The sequence below is a fragment of the Saimiri boliviensis genome, chromosome 13 (genome assembly GCF_048565385.1).
Source record: "Saimiri boliviensis isolate mSaiBol1 chromosome 13, mSaiBol1.pri, whole genome shotgun sequence".
In the NCBI taxonomy this organism is placed as follows: Eukaryota; Metazoa; Chordata; class Mammalia; order Primates; family Cebidae; genus Saimiri; species Saimiri boliviensis.
In genome coordinates this window covers 77,327,786-77,348,509 of record NC_133461.1, presented here as the reverse complement: position 1 = coordinate 77,348,509, position 20,724 = coordinate 77,327,786, and the positions used below count along the sequence as shown (strand labels likewise).

Below are 20,724 nucleotides of genomic sequence, written 5' to 3'. Positions count from 1 at the left end.
GCTCTTGAAGGGGTCGGGATCCTTAGGCCTGTCTGACTCTCAAAGCTGTAGAAGAAGTGGAAGAGGACTTTACCTTTTCTCATGAGGTCCCAGTGATGTCCCGGCAGATAGACGCAGGGTGTTGCGTTTTCCTGAAGATGGGCACTGTGATGCAGGGACTCCAGTAGAAAGTCAGGGTCTAGTAGACGTTCAGCTGTTTTTTGTTTTGTTTTGGTTTTGCTTTTTTTGCGATGAAGTCTCACTCCGTCGCCCAGTCTGGAGTGCAATTGTGCTGGAGTGTGATCTCGGCTCACTGCAACCTCTGCCTCCCGGGTTCAAGCGATTCTCCTGCCTCAGCTTCCCAAGTAGCTGTGATTACAGGTAGCTGCCACTGTGCCCAGATAATTTTTGTATTTTTAGTAGAAACAAGGTTTCACCACGTTGGTCAGGTTGGTCTTGAACTCCCGACCTCAGGTGATCCGCCTGCTTAGGCTTCCCAAAGTGCTGGGATGACAGGCATGAGCCACCACACCTGGCTGACATTCAGCTGTTGATCCTGACTTTGGGCAAATGACTCCACTGTTCTGGGCCTCTTTTTTTTTTTCTTTCTTTCTTACGAAATGTAAGATTTCCTCAGCATTTGCAGATAAATGAATGAAATGGGCAAGGAGGAAGAAACGTGGCAACAGGAATGAGGTTAAGCACCGTCTGACCCCTGGCCTCTCCCATTCTGCTGGGGAGAATAGTATGGACTGTGCAAACACAGAATGTATTTTCTATCTAGGAGAGAACTGCTACATAGCTGAAATTCTGGATTTTTCTGTGAAATATCCCAAAATTTAGATGCAGATTGGCAAAAACACTGCATGAGACTAACAAAACATTGTTTGGGCAAAGTCAGTTGGTGGGCCAACAATTTGCAACCTCTGGCCTGTGATTTCCAACTAACCATACAAATTCTATGATGATTTGATTGGCTATGGTACCATATCTATGTGAAGGAAGAATACAAATAACTCATTCTTCTTTTTTTGAGATAGAGTCTCTCGCTTTGTTGTGCCCAGGCTGGAGTACAGTGGCATGATCTCAGCTCACGGCAACCTCCACCTCCTGGGTTCTACTGATTCTCCAGCTTCAACTTCCCAAGCAGCTAGGACTACAGGCATGCACCATGGTGTCCGGCTACTGGTTTTTTTGTTTTGTTTTGTTTTTGGTTTGGTTTTTTTTTTGTATTTTTAGTAGAGGCGGGGTTTCACTATGTTGACCAGGCTGGTCTCAAACTCCTGACCTCAGGTGATCTGCCCACCTTAGCCTCCTTTGTGCTGGGATTACAGGCTTGAACCACCGTGCCTGGCTGATAACTCATTCTTCTAAAAGGGCTCTGTGTATAATTATTATTACCACCTGGGAAGCCTTAATTAAAATGTTTTGTAATATGTTTTTCTTTTTAGTTGTGTTTCTAAAGTGCTTAATATACTCTATCATTTGGTAACCACAACAATGCTTACAATAAATTTTATTATTCTTTCCGTTTTATGCATGAGATGGTTTAGGCCTAGAGAGATTTGATGGTTTGCCAAAGGTCACTCAGGTGGTTTGTGAGAGGTCAAGGGTTGTACCACACGCCTTCTGGCTCCAGACTTCACAGACCCCTTGTTCTGTCCCTTCATAGGCATGGATTTTACCAGTTCCATCTGCTCAGAATGGCTTCCCCCAGCTTCGTGTTCCCAGTTTCTTTCATTCATTCATTCGTTCATTATTTTTTGAGACAGAGTCTCTGTCACCCAGCCTGGAGTACAGTGGTGAGATTGTATTTCACTGCAGCCTCCAACTCCTGGGCTCAAGAGATTCTCCCACCTCTGCCTTTTAAGCAGCTATGTGCTACCACACCTGGCTAATTTTTTTCATTTTTGGTAGAGACAGGATCTCACTATGTTCCCCAGGCTGGTCTTGAACTCCTAGGCTCAAGTGACCCTCTTGTCTTGGCCTCCCAATGTGCTGGGAGTACAGGTGTGAGGCCTTGGACCTGGCCCCAGGCTTCTGTTCATCCTCCAGGTTACCGTTTGAGCATCTCCCTGTCTCCTTCTCTGGACACCTCCCTGCCCACTCCGTTTCCAGCAGGTCCCTGCTGTGCGCTGCCTCAGCTCCCGTGACATTTTTGGTGCCACTCACCACCATATGTAATCACTCTGTTTTATATATATTTTTGGTTATTCTCCCTACTAGCATGTAAGTGCCATGAGGGTGGGGACCCATGTGTGTTTCACTTGACACTTTATCTTTGGTTTCTAGCCAGGGAAGGGTTGGCTCATAGTAGGTACTCAAGAAATTCCTGGAGTCAGTTTGTATCTGTGTGTGGAGAGGGATTTGCTGGCTGAGCCGCTCATATTTGCATTTGGACTGTGGAAGGCCTGGGAAGGACATGGATGTCTGACTATAATTGGTACATTAGCTTTTCTTACAGCACCTCCATTCTGCTTTGGGCTCCCCACGTTTCCTAAACCTTCTGTTCCCCGTTGACTGTTGCTGCTGCTTCCCCAGGTACCCAAAGGTGGGGGCCTGCCTGTGACCACGGAAGTTTTCAAGAGCTTAGCAGCTCCTCCAGCCCTGGAGAAGAAGCCACAGGTGGCCTATAAGACAGAGATCATCGGAGGGGTGGTGGTCCACACACCCATCAGCCAGGTGAGGGGCCTGACTGGGGCTGCGGCGGGAGTGGGGGTGTAGAAGTGTCCATGGTGTGCCCGTGATGTGGTCGCAGCACTGTACTGCGGAAGGGAGGGTGGGAGTTGGGGAGCTGGTGCTGGTAGAGCCATCAGGAAAGGACAGGACACGTTACATCCCCATTCATGGCCGTTAGTGGCGGCAGTGCAGAAGTGGAGCCCACTGCATCTTTTTCTTTTTCTTTTTTTGAGATGGAGTCTCTCTGCGTTGCCCTGGCTGGAGTGCAATGGCGTGATCTTGGCTCACTGCAACCTCCGCCTCCCGGGTTCAAGAGATTCTCCTGCCTCAGCCCCCTGAGTAGCTGGGATTACAGGCATGTGCCACCACACCTGGCTAATTTTTGTATTTTTAGTAGAGGTGGTGTTTCACCATGTTGTCCAGGCTGGGCTTGAACTCCTGACCTCAGGTGATCTACTCGCCTTGGCCTCCCAAAGGGCTGGAATTACAGGCGTGAGCCACTGTGCCCAGCTGTCACTGCATCTTGAAGCCATGTGGCCCGTGCACAGGAGACACAGGAGATGAGCTCTTGTGAAATCCACAGGAAATGGGACAGAGGAAGGTGAATGAGGCTGGAAACCAGCCCAGTGTCCCTCCTGGTTCGCATTCTCTATCCTTCCCTTTCTCCTGGGTCAGCCCAACCTCCCTGATGCTGGCTGTGTGAAAGTACCCAGTTGAGTGCATGACAGAGCAAAAGAAAGATTTATATTCCTATTTTAATTATTTGATTTAGTTAATTTGTATTTTGAAACAGGGTCTCACTCTGCTGCCCTGGCTGAAGTGCAGATCCACATAATCATGGCTCAGTGTAGCCTCTGTTTCCTAGGCTCAGGCAATCCTCCCACCTCAGCCTTCCCAGGCTCAAGTGGGACCACAGGCAGGTGCCACTATGCCCGGCTAATTTTTTTGTATTTTTTGATGGAGATGGGGTTTTGCCATGTTCTTATTTAATTTTTTTAGAGACAAGAGTCTTGCTCTGTCACCCAGACTAAAGTGCAGTGGTGTAATCATGGTTCACTGCAGCCCAGAAGTCGGCTGGGACTACATGCCTGGCTTTAAAATTTTTAAATTTTAAGATCAAAATTTAAAAAAAATTTTAAACAATTTTAAATTTTTTTGTAGAGACTGGTTCTCACTGTGTTGCCCAGACTGGTTTCAAACTCCTGGGCTCAAGTGATCCTCCTGCCTTGGCCTCCCAAAGTTTTGGGATTACAGGCATGAGACACTGTGCCCATCATTTATTTCTTCTTTGACTTAGGGCAAAGAGGCGAGAGATTCTTCAGGCAGAGGGAGGTGGGTGGGGGTGCGGCTGCATAGAGGGAGGGAGGTGCTGATCCTGACACTGTTTCCTTGCAGAACGGTGGGGAGGGACAGGAAGGGAGTGAGCCTGGGTCCCACGCCATCCTTCGAAGGTCTCAGAGTTACATCCCCACATCAGGCTGCCGTGCTTCCACCGGGCCTCCCCTCATTAAGAGTGGTTACTGTGTGAAGCAAGGGAACGTGGTGAGTGTCCGCACAGGGGCTGGAATGGGATTCTTGTGATTCCTCAGAGCTAGTGGCTGTAGACATAGCAGAGGGGAGAGGAGATGGACAGGAGGTGCCTCAAGTCCTCCATAGTGCCTCTACCTTCAAGGGTGAGATTTTGGGACTGACCATTGGCCCTTACCTGTCAGAGGTATTGTCCCTAATATGAAGAAGCCCTTGTCCCTGATAAACATGGGAGCCCGATTTCCATGGGGCTGGGTGCCTGGGAGCTTAGCATTAGAACACCCTCCACAATGCTGGGGACCTCTCGCTAACGTTCCGTCCTTTATTTTTTTATTGCAGCGGAAGAGCTGGAAACGTCGCTTCTTTGCACTTGATGACTTTACCATCTGCTACTTCAAGTGTGAACAGGTTTGTAGTAGCTTTGCTGTCCTTCTGAGAGGTCATGGAAACTAAGAAGTGCACAGATGCACACCCACAGGAGAGCATGCGTGAGTGGAGATGTGGGCACACAGAGACTTCAAAGGCGCCTCTGTCTTATCTCCATCCACTCTGTGCACACATCTTGACAGTGACAGTAAAGTGTCCTCTTCAGTGAGCTGTGGTGTGGCCAGAGTCACAGCCACGCAGCATCATCTTCTTAGATTTTTTTTCTTGTTTCTTGTTTTTGGAGAAAGGGTCTGTCACCCAGGCTGGAGCACAGTGGTGCCATCATAACTCACCGCAGCCTTGACCTCCCAAGGCTCAAGCGATCCTCTCACCTCAGCCACCCAATTAGCTGGGATGACAGGCATGTGCCACCACACCCAGATCATTTTTAATTTCTTTTATTTTTTGTAGAGACAGGGTTTCACTATGTTGCCCAGGCTGATATTGAACTCCTGGCCTCAAGCAGTCCTCCTGCCTTGGCCTCCCAAAGTCCTGGTATTACAGGCATGAGCTACACTGCCCAGCCAGATTTTCTCTTTTTCTCTTGCTGATTATTTTGAGACCAGGGTGTTTGTCAACCTGATTTGAGCCAACCATCTCTGAGAAAGCGGTGTTGATCAGCTGGTCTGGGTCATGATATGACACAGACAGCCTCACTTACCTGTCTGTCTGTTCTTTCCACCAGGACCGAGAACCACTGCGTACTATATTTCTTAAGGACGTTCTCAAGACCCATGAATGTCTGGTCAAGTCTGGGTAATTGTGTCTGCTTTTTCTTTTCAGATCCAAACCTCCATTTGTCCTCTTAAATCTCCCTTTACTACCTTTTAGAGACTCTATGCACAAGTTATGTTCTTCCAGGAGCCAGGTGCAGGAGCCCAACCAGCACCTTGTAGCTGGCTCAATGCATCCAAGCCAACCAGGGAGGAGACTGCCCTGGGCACGCTTGCCCTCTTCCCATACCTTACTCTGGCTCCCAAGCAGACAAGCCTCTGTAATAGTTTTTGGTGGCCAAAAAGAAAGGACATAGAAACAAAGAGTGGGTCTTTATTAAAAAAAAAAAAAGAAGAAAGAAAGAAAAAAAGAAAAAAGGCCGGGCGTGGTGGCTCACGCCTGTAATCCTAGCACTTTGGGAGGCCGAGGTGGCTGGATCACCTGAGGTCAGGAGTTCAAGACCAGCCTGGCCATCATGGTGAAACCCCATCTTTATTTAAAAAAAAAAAAAAGAAAAAAGAAACAAAGAGTGGGGCTCCGATGTTTCTCAGCTACTAGGATTAGATGCTCAATCCCTAGCACAACTCAGGCTCAGAGGAGAGCCATGCCTCTGACCTCAGTGCTTCTGAGCATATCACTGTACCAGTGCCTCTTCCCTGACCTTCTTATGCCTTTTCTCCTCCTTTTGACCCTGATGTCCCATTAACACAAGGGTGATTCATAGCATCTCTGTGTTACTGCCATGGGGAAGGAAGAACAGGTATTTTAAAGCTATTCCTCTGTCTACTAGGAAATGGTTAACTTCCAAGTGCCACATTGCATAGGATGAGTTTGGGACTTGGCAAGGGATCTTCCAGATCCAACACCTAATACAGATGCCTATAGAACTAAACTTTAGGCCGGGCATGGTGGCTCACTCCTGTAATCCCAGCACTTTGGGAGGCCGAGGTGGGCAGATCATGAGGTCAGGAGATCGAGACCAGCCTGGCCAATGTGGTGAAACCCCATCTCTACTAAAAATACAAAAATTAGCTGGGTGTGGTGGTGCATGCCTGTAGTCCCAGCTACTTGCGAGGCTGAGGCAGGAGTATCGCTGGAACCCGGGAGGCGGTGGTTGCAGTGAGCCGAGATCATGCCACTTGCACTCCAGCCTGGGCGACAGAGTGAAACTCTGTCTCAAACAAACAAAAAACACACACAAAAAAACCCTAAATTTTAGAGACCCCAAGGGTATTAGGGCATCCAGAAACCCTCTTCCTGGCCACCAATCTGCAGTAAGACTGCATGTTTGTGTTTCTGTGTCTCACGGCTTGTGCCTGCAGACATCAGGAAAGCTGTTCACAGCAGGCTGACTCTTCTCCCATGAAGGCATGAACAGTCTTGCATGAAAACAACATGCTGTGTTACCCAGGGAGGCAGGGACAGAAGCACTCTCCTAAGTCTTGCAAATGGCAGTTGCAGAGTACAGAAGATGGGGGGGGTGGTTCCCAGTGACAATTTGTAATTTATGAAAGTAGCTATAGATGGAAATTCCGTAAGTGTGGCTCCAGAAGTAGGCAGAGGAAAGTTTGGCATGGTGGGAGCCTTGATTGTACCGGATCCTGGAGGGCCCTTGCAGATGTGAGACCACCTGGGCACACTGGAGAAGCTTAGAGAACCATAAGGAACTTACTATTAAATCCTGAGAGTGCCTTGAACTTTCCCTGACTCTAACTCTGCCAGCGTCACACTGAACTGAGTTAAAGAAGTCAGGGACTAGCAGGGAAGGAAGGTCCTTAGGCCTCCGGGGCTTCCAGGTCTATTAGACTGTTTGGCCGCCCTGGAACCCAGTCCTGGGGTTTAGGACATCTTGATAATCAGTGAATATTTGTTCACGTGAATTGAATTGAGTTGAAAGGCACCATGTAGCCTTGTGTCATTTTAAAAAAAGATGTATCTTTTTAGGCCAGGCACGGTGGCTTAGACCTATAATCCACTCCCAGCACTTTGGGAGGCTGAGGTGGGAGGATCACCTGAGGCCAGGAGTTCAAGACAAGCCTGGCCAACATGGCGAAACCCTGTCTCTACTAAAAATACAAAAAATTAGCCATGTGTGATGGCAGGCACCTATAATCACAGCTACTTGGGAGGCTGTGGCAGGAGAATCGCTTGAATCCCGGAGCCGGGGATTGCAGTGAGCTGAGATTGCGACATTGCACTCCAGCCTGGCCAACAAGAGCAAACCTTCATCTAAATTTTTAACTTTTTTTTTTTTTAGATTTTTAATTTTTTTAAATTTCAGTAGTTTTGGGGGAACAGGTGGTGTTTGGTTGCATGGAAGAGCTCTTCAGTGCTGATTTCTGAGGTTGTGGTGCACCCGTCTGCAGCAGTATCCACGGTGTCCAGTGCGTGGCCTCACCCGCCTCGCGCCCTTCCCACCCTGAGAAGTGGATGTGAAAGGCGTGGGGATTTCCCACCTGCTTTTCTTTCACCTCCTCGGTAGTTGTTTATGTGACTTTACTGGCTATGCATGAGTAGAATTTGAAAGGTTAAGGCATTTTAGCCAGAAAGAGACTTTTTTTCTTTTTGTGACAGAGTTTCACACTTGTGGCCGGGGCTGGAGTGCAATGGTGTGATCTTGGCTCACTGCAACCTCTGTCTCCCAAGGTCAAGCGATTCTCCTACCTCAGCCTCCCAAGCAGCTGGGATTGCAGGCATGTGCCACCATGCCGGGCTAATTTTGTATTTTTAGTAGAGACAGGGTTTCTCCATGTTGGTCAGACTGGTCTCAAACTCCCAACCTCAGATGATGCACCTGCCTCGGCCTCCCAAAATGCTGGGATTACAGATGTGAGCCGCTGTGCCTGGCGAAAGAGCCATTTTTTATTCCAAAACACAGAAAGTAATTATAGTTGGTGAAATGTGCTTCAAGTAACTATTCTGTGACACACATCATGCCGGATGCCTTCTGTACTTTATAACTAACTGGTCTTTGTAGTGACCAGCCCGATAAAGGGGGCCCTCTCATTTATCTCTGTTTTACACTTGGCATCACAAAGGCTTCCTAAGTTTTTACAACATTCTCAAAGGTCTCTTTCCTACGTGTAGTCAGGATTCGCCCCAGGACTGTCTGGCCCCTGTCCTGTTGTTCTCTCTCATGGGTCTCTGGTCTCATCCACTCCTTTGCCCAGGTACCCGTGGCACTGGCCCAGCCCCTGCCATTTACTTGCTGGCTTTCTCATTCATGAAGCCAACTCCACCTGTGATCAGTCCTTTCCAACTCTTGGCATACAACACACAATCGAACATCTGGTATTACAGTTTTGCTTCCTGTGTGTGTGTGTGGTTTTTTTTTTTTTGGGAGGGGGGATAGTCTTGCTCTGTTCTCCAGGCTGCAATGCAGTGGTTAAATCACAGTCCATTGCAAGCTCTGCCTCCCAGGCTTAGGTGACCCTCCCACCTCAGCCTCCCGAGTAGCTGGGACTATAGATGTGCGCCACCACACCCTACTCATTTTTGTATTTTTTTTATAGAGACGAGGTTTACCATGTTGCCCAGGCTGGCCTAGAACTCAAGTGATCTGCCCACCTTGGCCTCCCAAAGTGCTGGGATTACAGGCATGAGCCCTCATGTTCTTTCACTGGGTGGGAATTAGGTCTTTTACTCCTAATGTACTCCCCGAAGTGGCAGGGGCTATACGCAGAAGACGTTTAACACTGGAAAATACCTTGGGCTGCTCTGAGGTTTGACACTGAGCATCAGCTACTTCCCGCCCTCTTCCTTGCAGAAGTCAGGATTTCTTTTCCAAAACCCACACCCAGTAGTGTCCCCTAAAGAAGTGTTCTAAAGTCGTCTCCTCTTCCCTGGCTTTTCCCCTCTTTGAGCTCTTTGTCTCCTGGGCCCCGCACAGTGAGGCAGGGAGCAGGAGCTGAGTGAAGCCGATAGAGCTGCCACGTGGGTGGAGGAGATGGTTTAGGGAATGGAGAGTTGGCTCCCTTAGGAGAGGCCAGTGGCAGTGGAGTAATTAAAAGCATAGGCTCACTGGGTGTAGTGGCTCGTGCCTGTAATCCCAGGACTTTCGGAAGCTGAGACAGGCGGATTGCTTGAGCTCAGGAGTCCAAGACCAGCCTGGGCAACATGGGAAAACCCTGTCTCTACAACAAATACAAAAATTAGCCAGAAGTGGTGGCATGTACCTGTAGTCCCAGTGAGCCATGATTGCACCACTGGGCTCCAGCCTGGGCAACAGAGCCAGACCTTGTCTCAAAAAAACAAATAAATAAAGCAGAAACTCTGGAGTCAGACCTGGGTTCCAAATCTCCAGCAACTTGGAGAAGTCATTTAAGCTCTGACTCTGAGTGTGGGTCTGGGTTTCCTCATCTGTAAAATGGGGAAAGTCTGAAGTGCTCCCCGAGACTATTGTGAAGATTAGATAAAATAATCTATAAAAAAGCACCCAAAATGGTGCTTCCCACAAAGCACCTCATACACCTTAGAGGGAGGTGGGGAGGGAGGCTGGGAGGCCGGCAGGAAGGAAACGGTAGGAGATGGTCGGTGGGGGGCGGGGGGTTGGATATTAGGCAGGAGATTTTGGAGGGAAAAGAGCTTGTTAGAACTGCTGGTGGGAGAGGGGGCCGGGGAGGGTCCATCTGGGTGGCAGAGCCTCCTGAGACCCTCTAGGAAATGAAGAAACCCCTGGAGTATTGATTTCAAGGCAGGAGCTGGAAGAAGAATGGCTGGGAACCACCCCTGCCAAGCATCTTCTTTCTTTATGGTCGAGGGCATTGGAGTCTTAACTTCGGACATATTGATCCTCCATGTGTATGCCAGCCGCCGTAACGTTCTTTCTCTTTCTCCGTCTAGTGATCTCTTAATGAGGGACAACCTGTTTGAAATAATAACAAACTCCAGGACCTTCTACGTGCAGGTAAAATGCTCACTTCCCAAAGACTCCAGTGTTCTGTTTCTGTGAATGGTGCTCTCATCGGCCCTGTCCTTTCCTTTGCTTTCTCTTCATTTGCGTGAAGTTTCTAGGCAGTAAATTTAGCCCTTGAGAGTCAGTCTGAGTCCCATTTCATCCAAAACAGGATGTTTGCCAAAACCTTCCCAACCATAAAATAATGAAAGCAGGTTGAGCCGCTCTACTGGGGAATGTGAGTGTATACCAGTTGCTCTCGGCTGCTGGGCTCCGGCTAAGCAGAGAAAAGGAGAACTGGTCAGTAATTTCACTTCTCCTTTGGAGGGTATTTATAAGTCTCGTCTGTGTGTGGACATTACTGTGTGCGGAAGGACAAAAGCACAGAGGGCCCTGTGCAGGCACCAGGTGCACAGCCCAGCTGCACAGAGGAAGCCATTGTTGAGGCTCTGACGGTTCGCTTATCAGGAGCTTCTCCCTCCACCCACGGCTCTGGAGTTCTCCCAACTCCTTCTAAAGTCATCGGAGCTAGAAAGGCAGATTTCCAAGCAGGGACTAGACTTTCAGGGCCAAGTCCTCACCCAGCCTGCCTAGCAGTACACAGAGAGTGCCTTGATTTGCAGCCTTGTGGTGATGCTGGACTTTTAGTATTAAAACTGACACTTAAGGCCGGGCGCGGTGGCTCATGCCTGGAATCCCAGCACTTTGGGAGGCTTAGGTGGGTGGATCACTTGAGGTCAGGAGTTGGAGACCAGCCTGGTCAACATGGTGAAACCCCGTCTCTACTAAAAATACAAAAGGATTAGCTGGACATGGTGGCGTGTACCTGCAATCCCAGCTACTCGGGAAAGTGAGGCAGGAAAATTACTTGAACCTGGGAGGCAGAGGTTGCAGTGAACTGAGATTGTGCCACTGCACTCCAGCCTGGGTGACTGGGTGACAGAGTAAGACTCTGTCTCAAAGAAAAAAAAAAAAAAAAAAAAGAGGCCGGGCGTGGTGGCTCAAGCCTGTAATCCCAGCACTTTGGGAGGCCGAGGCGGGTGGATCACAAGGTCGAGAGATCGAGACCATCCTGGTCAACATGGTGAAACCCCGTCTCTACTAAAAATACAAAAAATTAGCTGGGCATGGTGGCATGTGCCTGTAATCCCAGCTACTCAGGAGGCTGAGGCAGGAGAATTGCTTGAACCCAGGAGGCGGAGGTTGCGGTGAGCCGAGATCGCGCCATTGCACTCCAGCCTGGGTAACAAGAGCAAAACTCCGTTTCAAAAAAAAAAAAAAAAAAAAAGAACAGAAATGAAAACCTGACAAGTAAGCAGGTTGGTTTAAAGGTGGGGCTTCCCAACTCAAGCTTTTCAGAGCTCCCACTTCTCTGCTGCGTGTAGTTTCCTGGTAGGCAGCATCCCTTCCCCAAGGGGCTGGTCCCCTTTTCCATTGCTTGGGCAGCAATTCCTGTCACGAGTCCTGCCCGAGCCCGGCAGGCGTTTGAGTGACTTAGTCATCTCAGGGCTACACCCATTTGGACAAACACATGCCATCCAGGAAGGGACAACAGAGTGGGGCCTTGGGGGCTGGGGAGCAAACTGGAGCTGTGGAAAGGGCTGCTGTGGGCATCAGAGCTACTCATTCACCGGCGACATTGCCACTCAGGGACAAGGTGTAACCTGTTAGTGCACTTCAAGTTTGTAATTCTTGCATTCCACAGATCCTTGTAGAGTATCCTCAGAGTGCTGGGCATTTTGTCTCAGGCTGGGGACACCAGGTTAAACAGAGTGGATCTTGAACCCAAGAGAGAGAGCTTGTCAAGTCCATAGGCAGTTAAATGGTGGCATGGCGCAGGGGAGGGAGCGTTGGGGGAGATGGACCCACCGGGTAATTTGCAGACAGTGAAACGATTCTGTATGACACAGTATTGGTGGGCGGGTGATGAAGAACTTCACAGCACAAAGACTTGACCTAATATATGAAAATCAAGAAAAAAATTTAGGAAGTCAAGTCATGTTCCAGAGATATTACATCATCTACATGTCACATTCTGCATTTCCCACTGGGAAATGCAGAATGTGACAATAGTCTAAATGTGTTACAGGTTCTCCCTGAAGGGGTAGGGGAATACAAAATTTTAAAAATGGTGTGATAGGTGCTACTGCCGTTAGACTGAAGACAGGTTGCCATGTGAACCATAAGCAAGGCGCCTCACCCAGTCTTAGGGAGTCAGGGGAGGGTTCCTGAAGAAAGATACAGCTCAGCTCAGTCTGCGGGGAGAAGAGTGGCCCAGGCAAAGGAAGTAACAGGTATTTTTTTAAAGCCTGGTAATGAGAGCAGCATAGGGCACAAAGGAGGGGATGGTTAGGCATGGAGGACGCACACATGCCTTATTGAAGAGCTTGTATTTTATCTTTAGAATTAATGCCCTTAGAGGTTAAACAAAGGGTGTGATCTTATCTGCTTTGTCTTTAATATCTATCACTTGGGCCGAGCGTGTTGGATCATGCTTACGATCCCAGCGCTTTGGGAGGTCAAGGCAGGCGGATCATGAGGTCAAGAGATCAAGACAAGCCTGGCCAACATGGTAAAACCCCGTCTCTACTAAAAATACAAAAATTAGCTGGGTGCGGTGGTGGGCACCTGTAGTCCCAGCTACTTAGGAGGCTGAGGCAGGAGAATCGCTTGAACCCGGGAGGCAGAAGTTGCAGGGAGCCGAGATCATGCCATTGCACTCAAGCCTGGCGACAGAGCAAGACTCCGTCTCTAAATAAATAAATAAATATCACTTGGAAGTTATTTAGCTTCCACAGCCTTGTTTTTCTCATCTGTGAAATGGAGATGATTGAACCCCAGCCCTTTTAATGACATGCTGTCAAGGATTGCTGGGCCCCATGCAGTGTGGGACACGGAGGAGAAAGAGCTAAGGTAGGACGAGAGAGAACAGTTTGAAGGCTGTTGCTAATAAGTTAGTGAGGGATAAAGGAAGTCTGAATGAGGGTAGTTGGAGAAAAGTAGAACATTTGAGAGATATTAAAAAGGCAGATTTTCCAGGACTTGAGGGTGGGTCGGAGGAAGGGAGAAAGGACAGGCGAGGAGAATGCCCGGATGTTTGGCCCGAGCCTCAGGGTGACTCTGGGCAGCAGTCAGTGTGACAGGAGCATGGGAAGAGGAGCTGTTGAGAGGAAACATGAGGTTAGCATGGGTGGTTCAGAATTTGCAGTGCCCGCTAGACATCCAAGGAGACATGTTGTGAAGACCATTGGATAATCACTGCTTGGCACATTGCTGACACTAAATAAATATTTGTTAAGTGAATGAGAGAGCTTTGAATTGAAGATAGCAATTTGGGAAACACGAAACCCAACCAAAAAATGTTCCAAAGACATTACATCATCTACATGAGTGTACACACATTTTCCAGAAGATACTAATCACCCTGTCTTCCATTGCCTTCTGCTCCCCACACTTCTGGGATAATAGAACACTACCATCACCCTGAATAAATAAATGAGAGAGTAGACAAATCTGTTTACAGCATCTAACTCGAAGACAATGGAAAGAGAAGAGTATAGATTAGAAATCATTTAAAATATTTATCAATTTATTAAAAATAGTAACTACAAAGCTGGGCATGGTGGCATGCACCTGTAGTCCCAGCTACTTGGGAGGCTGAGGCAGGAGGATCGTTTGAGCCCCAGAGTTTGAGGGTGCAGTGAGCTATGATCTCGCTACTGCACTCCAGCTTGGGTGACAAATCAAAACCCTTCAAAGACCCTGTCTAAAAAAAAAAAGTAACAATCACAAATTCATTATATGTTAACAAAACAGATTTTGTGAAAAAATTTTCTTTTTTTTTTTTTGAGACGGAGTTTTCGCTCTTGTTACCCAGGCTGGAATGCAATGGCGCGATCTCGGCTCACTGCAACCTCCGCCTCCTGGGTTCAGGCAATTCTCCTGCCTCAGCCCCCTGAGTAGCTGGGATTACAGGCATGTGCCACCATGCCCAGCTAATTTTTTGTATTTTTAGTAGAGACGGGGTTTCACCATGTTGACCAGGATGGTCTCGATCTCTTGACCTCGTGATCCACCCGCCTCGGCCTCCCAAAGTGCTGGGATTACAGGCTTGAGCCACCGCACCCAGCGAAAAAATTTTCTAAAAAATAGCCAGAGTAGTGTTGTTTTTACATTTTTGCAAATCTTTAATGGCTGGCATAATAGAAGACAATAGGATTCTCCCATCTGCTTCTGCGTGCTGTCTGTGGTCATGTGTTGTTTTAATTGAAGAATATGGAGAAAATCTGGCCTCACACAGTTGTGTATTTGGAAAAAAGGAATATTTCAATAGACTTTTTAGATAATTGTGGATATTCTTTAATTCTATGCCACAATTTGACAAATGTTAATTTCTTAATGTTTAGGTGCAATGTGGACTCTGAAGCCATATCAAGAAAGTTTTGTACTCTTATATTAAAATCCATTGGTCAGTTTTACACTTTGAATAAATACTTTTTAATCCATGCATGGTTTTTAACAGCATGGATTTGGAAAATAGTGGTCTCACTGAGGTATGCAGATATTAAAAATGTTGACACATTTTATTATATACTATCTAAAATCACATCATGCAAATATTACCACTAATATCATTAACAGTCTTTGAGTATAGAATACTGCCAAGCTCATGGAGGTAACCGGAAGTTTTTTGAAATTCTAATTTTTTGCTTTGAAAGCTCAAAACTTACTCATTTGGAGGATAAAAATCTACCAAATACCTAACTCTGAATAAGTTTGACTGACAGTTTGATATTAGTCATTTGTTCTAAAGTAAAAATCATGTTTTAGGCTGGGCCCAGTGGCTCACGCCTGTAATCCCAGGACTTTGGGAGCCCAAAGCAGGCAGATCACCTGAGGTCAGGAGTTTGAGACTATCCTGGCCAACATGGTGAAACCCCATCTCTACCAAAAATACAAAAATTAGCCAGGTGTGGTAGTGCACACCTGTAATCCCAGCTGCTTGGGAGGCTGAGGCAGGAAAATCGCTTGAACCCAGGAGTCAGAGTTTGCAGTGAACCAAGATCACACCACTGCACTCCAGCCTGGGAGACAGAACAAGATTCTGTCTCAGAAAATTAAATAAATAAATAAAAATAAATAAAAATTTTACACGAAGGGTGAAAGAATAGAACTACCGGTGCTAAGATGCTGGCAGCTTTACCCACCATGCCAAAGCGTCATTCTGACCCGCTCCCCAAAGCTGTGCTTAGTAAATCTGCCAGAAAGAACCATTCATCTTGAGTATCTATAGAGCTAGACCAGAGATCAGGGCAGATCAAGGTGGAGAAGACTCCCAGAAAGAAGAGAAAGACTCGGGTTAGATTCTAACGACTGAGGTATTGGCCATTTAACTCACATGTCACATTTATATATAGTTTGTCCCCTGTGATTTCTCACACTGTAGTAGTCTTTTCTGTTAATAAAAAGCTGCCATTTTCTTTTTTTTTTGGGTGAGACAGAGTCTCACTCCGTCACCAGACTGGAGTGCAGTGGCACGATCTTGGCTCACTGCAACCTCTGCCTCCCAGGTTCAAGCGATTATCCTGCCTCAGCTTCCCAAGTAGCTGGGAATAGAGGCGCGTACCACCATGCCCAGCTAATGTTTTTTGTATTTTTAGTAGAGATGGGGTTCCACCACGTTGGCCAGGATGGTCTCGATCTCCTGACCTCATGATTCACCTGCCTCGGCCTCCCAAAATGCTGGGATTATGGGCTTGAGTCACCATGCCCGGCCAAAAAGCTGCCGTTTTTTGGACACCTAGAGGTCCCAGGCATAGTGCTAACCAACTTACAGTAGTGTAAGTTAAAGTTTGTCACTTTGTAGTATAAGTAGCATAAGTTGATCACTTAAATCTCAGCTGTCTCAAGTTATCTCATTTACATACAGGAAAATGAAGGCTTCAAAGGTAAATTATTTGTGCAAAATCATAATCCAATGAATTATGGAACCGACTGGGAAGCACCAGGTGCTGGACAAGACTTGCTCACTTGGGTTGCTTACGAGCAGCCTGGTCCAGGCTGGGTGCAGTGGGTCACACCTGTAATCCCAGCACTTTGAGAAGCCGAAGTGGAAGGATTGTTGGATTCCAGGAGTTCGACAGCAGCCTGGGCAACTCAGTGAGACCCCGTCTCTAAAAACAAACAAACGAAAGTTAAAAAAAAAAAAAAAGGCAAAGCAAAAAACAAGAACAGCCTGGTCCAGAGCCCATGATATAGGGGGTATGGCCACAGACAACCAGAAAAGTCTGACTCTCTTGGGGAAGACCAACTTGGGGTGACTGGGTATCTTGGTAAATGGATTGTGGTGACCAAAAATCCAAGATCTGGAAATAACCAGGTATCTAAGCAGGTAGAAAGACCAGTGATTTCATCAAGATTGTCAGCAAGTAAACAGTACTCAGTTCTGGGCAAAAGTTCAAAATCAGATTTCAATTCTTGAGATACCAGGCAAGCAGAAGTCACCATTTTCCCATTTCCCATTCATAGAGGGTCAAGGGAATTAGATATTTTATCAAGAGGAAACTTAGTTATTCGAAATGAGAAATGTGGTGCAAACTGGTCTTAGTAGCTTGGCATTGGCCCAGTTGTCAGAAGTAGGGTGCTATGTGAGGACAAGAGTAGCAATAAGTGGACTCAAGTGAGTTGCAGAGTGTTGCATTAGAACTCTTTGGATACTTGCTGTTTAATTTAGACTACAGGGTGAATGATGTCACCCAAAACTATGTAGTGTGCAATCTACACAGTCATATGTGGCAGGGCTGTGTCTAGAAATGGCATTAGTTCTTGGGAAAGGAGGGCTGCAGAGATTGGAAATAGAATGAAGGAAGAGTTGCCTAAAAATTTTGGATAGTGGTAATGGCAGTAATCAGAGGTAGATAGGGAAGTCTTTTATGGATGGCATCTAGAATTCATTGCTTCAAACCATTGTATCTATTATAGTTCTGGGCTTATGTTAGATGGTCAATACAAGCTCACCGGACTGCAATGAAACTGCAGGTTGCAGTAAGTCATTTTAATACCCTTTGTCCCTCTCATCTCAAAAACTGCCCTTGAGGATAGAAACCCTACTGTTTCTTTTGAACCAAGCACCAGAAACAGGTGCACACACGTAAGCACACCAGGAAGAGATGAAGCTATGACCTTGGCACTTCCTTTTTTGTTGAACTGTGTTTAAAGCATGTTTTTAGTCTCATAGTAATTCATCATGGGTGGGTGGACTTCAGCTGTGTTTTTTGTTTTTTTTTTTTTAACCTTTGGTTCATGAAGCTTCTTTGTGATGTGGTTTTAAGATTTTGATGAACGCTAAGCACAGGCTCTCCATAGAAGATAACATACGTACATAATCATAATTTTTGCATGCAGTTTTGGAGTTTCATTGACTTTTTGTTGTTCATGAATCCCAGTTCTTGAAACTACTAGGAGAGATTATAGGCCAGGCATGGCAGCTCTTTGGAGGCTGAGGCAGGAGGCTTGCTTGAGGCCAGGACACCCTGCTCCAAAAAAAATTTAAAAATAAAAATAAAAGATCGTAATGACGATCTCTATAAAATAATGTTGTTTCTTCTCATATGGAATTAATTGCAATATCTGATTTTCTTTTTGAGTAATATTTTAAAATAACATGTATTGGGGGCAGCATTTATCTTCATGGCTAAGTTACTATCTAGGTTATCTGACCAAAAAATGTTCTTAAGAAGGAATTAGAGAAGAAAAATAGTAAACAATTTCCATCTTCATTAATTACTAAATGTTGTAAGAAAGAGATTTAGTTATTTTACCTATCCTATTAGCAGAGGTTTGAAAAATTATATTTAATTCTAGAAAGGTCATGTAACAAAAATGTTGGCAAATGAAAATTTTATTATTGGCCAGAAATTTCTCTGTCCAGATGTAACAAGAGATTTAAAATGGTGTGAATTTCTTTAATTAGTAACTGCCTCGGGAGCTGAGGATTCCTAAATATTTCTAAATATGAAAAAAGTGGCAGGGCTCAATGGCTAACCCGTGTAATCCCAGCACTTTGGGAAGCTGAGGCAGGTGGATCACGAGGTCAAGCGATCAAGGTCATCCTGGCTAATGTGGTAAAACTCATCTCTACTAAAAATACAAAAGATTAGCTGGGCGTGGTGGCACATGCCGGTAGTCCCAGCTATTCGGGAGGCTGAGGCAGGAGAATCACTTGAACCTGGGAGGTGGAGGTTGCAGTGAGCTGAGATCCCACCACTGCATTCCAGCCTGGGTGACAAGAGAGAAACTGTCTCATTAAAAAAAAAAAAAAAAAAAAAAAGCTTTGCTTTAGGCCCAAAGATGTGCATAGCAGCATTATTTATATAAGAGAATAGGAAACAAGTTTAAAAATATATTTTAGAGCAGGGATCCCCACCCTGGGCTGTGGACTGGTACTGCTCCATGGACCACACAGCAGGAGGGGAGCAGTGGGAGAGCAAACATTATTGCCCGAGTTGTGCCTCCTGTCGGATCAGCAGCCGCATTAAATTCTCATAGGACTGCAAATTCTGTTGTGAACTGTGCGTGTGAGGGATCTAGGTTGTGTGCTCCCTATGAGAATCTAATGCCTGATCTGAGGTGGAACAGTTTCATCCCGAAATTACCCCCCATTCCCCTCCCCTCACCCCTCCGAGTCCATGGAAAAATTGACTTCCACAAAACTGAGTCCTATGCTGAAAAGGTTGAGGACCACTGTTTTAGAGGATTAGGTAAGTGAATCATGTTATATCTACTGGGATCCCCTGAAAATGTTTACAAAGCTGTCTGATAACATGGAAAAATCTTTCTATTATTAACTGAAAAAAAAAAAAAAATCAGGCTGGACAGGGTGGCTCACACCTGTAATCCCAGCACTTTGAAAGGCTGAGGTGGGTGGATCATTGGAGGTCAGGAGTTTGAGAACAACCTGGCCAACATGGTGAAACCCTGTCTCTACTAAAAATACAAAAATTAGCTGGGTGTTGTAATACCAGCTAGTCGGGAGGTTGAGGCAGGAGACTCGCTTGAACCTGGGAAGCAGAGTTTGCAGCGAGCTGAGACTGTGCCATTGCACTCCAGCCTGGCAACAGAGCAAGAGTCCATCTCAGAAAAAAAAAAAAAAAAAAAGATATAATGTGTCTTTGTATTTTAGAAAACAAAGAAAAATGAATAACAAAAACACTGCATTTGCTCTCAGTTGTTATTTTAGAATTTTGTGAGGTTTTAACGTGATTTTATTTTTTTCTTGTTTTTTCCTTTTTTTTTTTCTTTGCAAAGGTTAGGGAGAAGAGGTCTTGCTCTGTTGCCCATGCTGGTCTCGAACTCCTGGGCTTCAGCCATCTTCCCACATCCTAAACTTTAGCCTTCTAACGTTGTGGGATGACAGGCATGAACCATAGCACAGCAGCCAGCTGATTTTAATTTTTTATTGTTCTACATTTATTTTTTATATTGTCCTTAATGAGTCCATGTTATTTGCAAATAGGAAAAAATAACAAATTGTATTAGGTAGTCATCCAAGAATAATAGCTGGTATTTTGATTCTTGCACTTGAGTGCCCAGTTAAATCAGGTGATTCCCAGTTTTCCATGATTCTGTGATTTCTTGCTAAGCAGAGGCTTGGTGAAGACACCTGGGCTTGCTCTGTGGCACTCCTGGAGAAGGAGTTTGTGGTGAGGCAGTACTTCAAAGCGCAGCCAGGCAGGTGGCCTGTGGCGTGTGGGAGTAGCCATTTGACATGGTGGGGAGCATTTCACTAGAGTGGTGGAAGGAGCATGGAGGTAGCTTACTACCCCTGGAAACTGATTACTGGATTGCCATACTGGGGGTGTTCCTGTCTATTTAATGAAAATGTCAAATCTCCTATGTAACATAGGAGACTGTTTGTCCCTCAACCCATATGCCTCCAATCAAATCATCTTGTGTTTCCCTAGGAGGAAAATCTCAATAAATGCTTTTCTCCTAATGGACGATGACCTCCATCTCATTCAAACTCAAAATAGCAGTTTCATACCTCCAAACACATGATCTTATTTGATTTTGACAATTTGATCTTTGAGGTAGGAATTATCTGCTGTTTGAGAATGAGGAAGCTGAGGAAGGGTCTTATGGAGAGGGCAGTGCGCCTATCTGTGAATGGTGGCATTTAAGCTTCATTTGTTTCTTTTTTTTTTTTTTTTTTTTTTTTGAGACGGAGTTTCGCTCTTGTTACCCAGGCTGGAGTGCAATGGCGCGATCTCGGCTCACCGCAACCTCCGCCTCCTGGGTTCAGGCAATTCTCCTGCCTCAGCCTCCTGAGTAGCTGGGATTACAGGCACGTGCCACCATGCCCAGCTAATTTTTTTGTATTTTTAGTAGAGACGGGGTTTCACCATGTTGACCAGGATGGTCTCGATCTCTTGACCTCGTGATCCACCCGCCTCGGCCTCCCAAAGTGCTGGGATTACAGGCTTGAGCCACCGCGCCCGGCCAGCTTC

General features: G+C 46.2%; 1 protein-coding gene across 4 annotated transcripts in view; it reads left to right on the top strand.

The window, feature by feature from the left end:
* PLEKHA2 (pleckstrin homology domain containing A2) overlaps positions 1 to 20,724 on the top strand; it is an 80,877-nt gene that overhangs the window by 52,165 nt on the left and 7,988 nt on the right. For all 4 annotated transcript variants that reach the window (XM_039463380.2, XM_039463381.2, XM_039463379.2 and 1 more), the window contains exons 6-10: positions 2,521 to 2,661; positions 4,054 to 4,200; positions 4,525 to 4,593; positions 5,297 to 5,367; positions 10,168 to 10,231. In XM_039463380.2, coding sequence (XP_039319314.1) covers positions 2,521 to 2,661; positions 4,054 to 4,200; positions 4,525 to 4,593; positions 5,297 to 5,367; positions 10,168 to 10,231 — 492 coding nt within the window. The remainder of the gene's footprint in view (positions 1 to 2,520; positions 2,662 to 4,053; positions 4,201 to 4,524; positions 4,594 to 5,296; positions 5,368 to 10,167; positions 10,232 to 20,724) is intronic.